The 5,689-nt window shown below is 32.3% G+C and overlaps 1 protein-coding gene across 1 annotated transcript; it reads right to left on the reverse strand.

The window, feature by feature from the left end:
* Positions 1-2,000: 2,000 nt before the first annotated feature.
* Positions 2,001-4,247, reverse strand: LOC131042286 (uncharacterized). The gene is made up of 7 exons (XM_057975628.2): positions 3,819-4,247; positions 3,196-3,298; positions 3,001-3,095; positions 2,808-2,922; positions 2,562-2,686; positions 2,372-2,442; positions 2,001-2,281 (listed from the first exon to the last, which is right to left on the reverse strand). Exons 1-7 carry the CDS (start codon positions 3,843-3,845, stop codon positions 2,233-2,235), a joined length of 585 nt encoding a protein of 194 aa, XP_057831611.2. The 5' UTR covers positions 3,846-4,247; the 3' UTR covers positions 2,001-2,232.
* Positions 4,248-5,689: the final 1,442 nt, after the last annotated feature.

Below are 5,689 nucleotides of genomic sequence, written 5' to 3' on the forward strand. Positions count from 1 at the left end.
ATAACCAATAGGATAATGGGGCTACTCAATCCTATCATAAGCTTTCTCAAAATCTATCAAAATCATACAAACATCTCATTGATATTCTTTAGCCCAATGCATTACTTCCTAGCTTGGGAATAGGTTAGCATAAATATACATACATTTAACAAAGTCAGTTTGAATAGGGGAAATGATAGCTCGAGAAGATCATTTTTAACCCCTATGCTAAAAACTTGGATTAGTTTATTTATGTATATATTAATACCTTTTCCAAGTGTTCCAACATATACACAACCTCCTTTTAAACCTCCATTAGAAAAGAAGACACCAAATCCTTGTTGGATTTATAGAATTTGATAGGTGATGCATCACATCCTAGAGATTTATCTCTACTCAAAGAACTAATCACTATTTTTAATCTCTCCCAAATATTTAACTAACATGTTTTTTATTTGACCATGTAGAGTTTTTTGTTACCAACTTTTCACATCAAACTCTGTGATCCATTATCAAGGTATGAGAGAAAAAGACTTGAGCAATAAGATGTTATTAGACCAAGGTGTCTAAATAGATGGAAGGAAATGAGGAACAAGGCAAATTAACACAAGACCTTATAAGCTAGAAGAGATGGATGTAGAGAAAAAGTTTATAGTGAAAGGAGAGATGAGAAGGATGGGGTTAATGTAACAATTATGAGAAGGGAAAGAAGCAGGCCTAAACTCAAGATATCCAATAAAAATATAATAGACAATAGAAAAACTATAGAAAATGAAACGAGTTGAAATAGAATAATTCCAATGAAAGAGAGAAATTACTTAGAAACAAGGAATGCATTCAAGAGAATTAACATATTATTAGCAAATGGCATATTATTACCATTCTTCTATGTGTTTGTTAATTAATAGATGTAGCAAAAATAAATATAAGTTGTAGATAAGTATAAGAGGATAACCACAAAAAATTAATGAATTAAACAAAGAGGGAAACTTAATATAAAAGATAAAATAATTTTAACTATATAACATATTGAAGTTTATAACCAAATAAATATTATAATATTCTTAATGAATTATATTGAAATCCTACATATGACATAATATTCTTGGGAGACTTTCTTTTCTTATTATCTTGATGTCTGTAATATCAAAATTTCAAATTCTTTTCTTAGTATGTTTAACCTTAACATCCAATTAAAAGGATTAGATTCTTTATCATCTATCTTTAGTCAATTTAGTTTAAATCTCAATTTCACACCCTTTTTTTTCAAATCCTATTCACATCTCAAGTGATCTCTTATTTTTTTATTTAAATTTATTGTGCATACATGTTCTAATAAAGAAAAAGCTATCTTATTTTTCCTTAATTAAAAAAAATGCATCATAAAAATAAAATTAGAACAAAAATTATAGCTTGATGTAGACAAGTAAAAATATTATTAGATTAAACTATCTTGATAAAGAAGAATCAGTTGATCTTTTACATTTTTATTTATAGAACAGAAGCTGTCATGAGATCTATGTAATTCTTATACCTGACATTTTTTATCATAGTATTTAAACTCTTATATGCTCTATCTGAAAAGAGCTTTGCCAAACATCTGTATACACACAACTATTGGTGGAAAACTTGGGCTGTCTTAGAGATTGAATAGGCCATCTTTTTTTCTTGTCCCCATTTAGAAAGATATTTGTATCTTGGAATTTAGACTGCTACAGCAAATGAATGTGCAACTGAGAATCAATTTAAGGTCGCTCTTGAAATCTAACAACTCTCCTCTTTCTACAAGAGCATAAACATCAAATAGACGACGTTACAGAATGGCACGATGTTAGACGACGACAGCTTAACCAGTTTACATTTTCATATCTTAAACACAATTTACAAATTCATTTAGGAGAATCCCATTGTAAAAATCTATGTGAGATAATTTATTAATAATTCTGTTGCAAATTTCCAGTATGTTGACACTAACTGTTATTTGTTTATGCTTTTTAAGCCAAAACAATTATAAAAAGGCATTTGACAAACCAAAACGGTAATTTTACTTGCATTGTATTTCATTCAACAGACAGCCAGGAGGTTGATTACCAAACGAATCACACGCATGCTGGGAAAATTAATGTACACTAACTGTATTTTACTGCCTTCTCCCCGGTATAAGTTACCCGGTTTTAATCAAATATCCCCAAAAAAACTACATCATATCATAATCTTAACAATATTAACGGGGCAAAAATGATTGATACGACATCACTGTGCAGCAATCGAATTGTTGAGTACCTTGGCAATATATGTCCTCCTGCACAAATCACATATACATACATTCCTTTTAATCATCTCTTTGTTTCAATATGTGAACATAAACCTAGAAAACCAGTTTGAAATCCACCTGGCTTCCATGTCATCCGCAGGACGTTGGTGCTGAGTCCAGCAAGGCAAACCCATAAATAATCGCATTGCCTGGAAACAATATCAGCCCCAGACTTCAAAAATAGTATAATTTCGCAGTAAAACTCACTAAACAATAAAAAAAAAACAGAAGCTATGTACATTAATAAAAACAACCAGTTACTTATTACCTTGACGTAATTATTGGTATCCAGGGTAAAACGGTGATACATCCCTGGAGGCAGGACAATGAGGTGGCCTTTCCTGATTCGAAACCTGATCCATGTTTCATCGTAGTCACGGACATCAAAATAACCTGCACAAGCGGTAGCCAGCCGGTTAAATATCGAAATATTTTACAGTAGTAAGAGAAACAGAGAAATATCTTTAAGCTAGAGATCCATTATATTTAGGGTTAAAACTTTGAACGTGCCAACCTCCTCCTTCCAGCACAAATCGGATTTCCTCCTGAGCGTGCAGATGTTCAGTGAAGAAATGTTTGATTTTAGCGTCGTAATCTTCCATCATTCCTGGTGCAACTGTCACTATATCCTGCAAACTTTTCAGCTTCTTATATCAATACTGATTTAGTCTCAAATTTTTAGCTGTGCTAGCAAGCTTAAAGGTTACCGAGTAGTTGTATCCACGATCTTTCTTGATCTTTTCAAGTTGTGGATTGTTGTCGTAATGATCGGCATCGAGCTCCCATATTAGGACTCCCAGCTCTGCGCAACAACAATAAACACTATATTTTCAATTTCGGAGAAATTTAAAAGAAAATTTAGGCTGCAGTGCTATTTTCACAGAATTTTTAGTTAATAATACCAGTGAGATGGTGAGGAGGAACGGGACGGTTTGGATCATACTGATGTGGCAGTCGGCTATCTTCTCCCGAGGGATTGTAGTACCATGCTTCTACGCAAGCAAGCTGTAAAACATAAAAACAGAAAAGTATAAAACCCTCTGCACAGATTATTGACAACGGAAAGGCTCAGAAGATGACTGAAACTAAGAAACAAAGATCAATTAAATTAAATAAACATGAAAACTACGGACAACTTGTACTGCAAAGAAAGTAGCAGGCAGAATTTTGAACAGAGTATGCAATAAAACTGTATTTGTAGAATCGACGGCCGCCTCTTTACTTTTCAGTATGAAAAAGAAACAATATCAATGCGAAGGAGATGATTCACGACAGAAAATTGTCTATATCTACTAGAACAATGGAAAACTGCGGATCTTGGACGGTAGGTAATAAAAATCCTTCAATTCTAAGATGGCTCTAGAAATTAAAGATCCACAAGTCTGTTATTGAAAATAATAAATGATTCTATTTTCAGCATTCATCTTCAACAAAGACCGAAAGTTTGAAACGGAAATAAATTTTAAACAGAAAATTGTGAAGCAAGCTGAAAATCTTCAGCACACAAACAATTTCAACAGCGTACCTCTGAATCAGACGCCATTTCTGACATTGCAAACAACTTTGCCAGCACCTCACCACGATCTCAAATGAAATAAGAGGAGAGCAAAGCCGTGAAGTTAGGGAAGCATGAAGGTCTATAAATATCAATTTCTGGCACTCAAACCACAATTTCTCGTACTCCAAAATGAAAACCGTTGATCAAACGGCTCACGCCGCAGGGAAGAGAGACGTGTCAAAACATGTATGCAAATGATTATAATGGAAGAATGTGCAATATTCTATTGTACATAATGATCATCATAATCTGGTAACAAAAAATTGTGTGGTCCCTAAAAGAATCGCCTCTGAAGTTGCGCAAATTTGCCGTCCACAAATTGATTCTGATTTGGCAGTTCTTCATCATCATCACCAGCTTTGCTTTTGATGAAAAGGTAAAACTGGCCGAGTAAATCGGTTTTGTACGTGCACGATCACAAATTGCAGAAAATATCAATCAAAACCCTAGCTAGGGGGATTGAGAATTTGAGAGTGCTTTCTTTTTTTTAAAATAATGTGAAATTAGCAGTTGTTTATTTTGTAAGGTCTTTTCAAGTTCACAAGTTCAAATTTCATTAGGGGTAAGGTATGTAGGCCTCCTTTGTAGTGTAGTTAGGTACCTCTTTCAAGGAGTACTAGGTAGTCTCATATTGCTCAAACCAATCTATGACTCATATACAAATTGTTGGCACTGGGGAGTATAAAAGATCCTTTCCTTTCTTATATCAAATATGATGTCACATCAGTATACTTTTTGTTGATGGTTTTGGAGTTCGTGGAGATGTTATGGCACTACACCACAAATTATTCCACCTAAATAAATATTCACACTAGTTACATTGAGATTTTAAATGTGTGTTTCTTGAGTAATATGTTTGAAGAAGAAAGGATAACAAAAATTGTTGACTATTTAGTCAAGATAGGCAACAAAAGATTCAAGATACAAAAGGAAAGGGAGATCAAGAGGCATGGTGTCGATAGTCTACTTGTTTTAGGCTTTTGTGCTTATCCACAGTGTTGGCGTTTTGTGGGTCCATAAATTGTTTGGCCTAGTGGACATTATTAAAAACCTTCATCCATTCATTGGTAATCTAGAGGTTAGAGGAGGTTCGATGACTAAATTAAAATACATATATGTTATTTAAACTATTTAATTATATGGATTATTATTTATTCAGTTTTACATATGTTTATAGTATATTTACTAAAATTGTTTCTAACATTCGCATGTTATTTTCATACTATAAAAGCTTAAACCCTCACTACTAAATCTTGTGTTCTTGTTCTTCTATTTGTAAAAGCTTGCAAGCTGAAATTTTATATCTTTCATTCAAATAACTGATTAAAATTTTGCACCTTATCCACACTTGAAAGCAGCAAATAGTTATCCCATTTTAATTGACCAAATTTTATATTTGAATAAATCTGGTGATGTTTAATCATTCACTTAATCTAATTTTTAAATATTTTTCTCATTATGAAATCAAATTTGTACACAAATATTTAAGAGTCTTCCTAAGTTGCACCCTTTCACAAATATCTAACTTATTATCTTTAATTCAAAACTTAGATATTTAAATGAGCTTGGATTGAAGTATGTATAATTAAATGCATGTTGAAATATGAGGGATTTGGGTTTGTGTACCTTGAAATAAACTTTGCCTAATGAGATCCTATGATTGAAGATTCATAAATTGCATCAATTTATAAATATCTAAATTGTGTATAAATTAACTTTAATTCAATACCTAGATATTTACATGAGCTTGGATTGAAGAATGCTACCTTTAAATATAATTAAACATGTGCTAAATTTAAATATGACAGATTACGATTTGTGTATCTTGAAATAAGCTT

This window comes from Cryptomeria japonica, chromosome 3 (genome assembly GCF_030272615.1).
Source record: "Cryptomeria japonica chromosome 3, Sugi_1.0, whole genome shotgun sequence".
NCBI classification, from domain to species: Eukaryota; Viridiplantae; Streptophyta; class Pinopsida; order Cupressales; family Cupressaceae; genus Cryptomeria; species Cryptomeria japonica.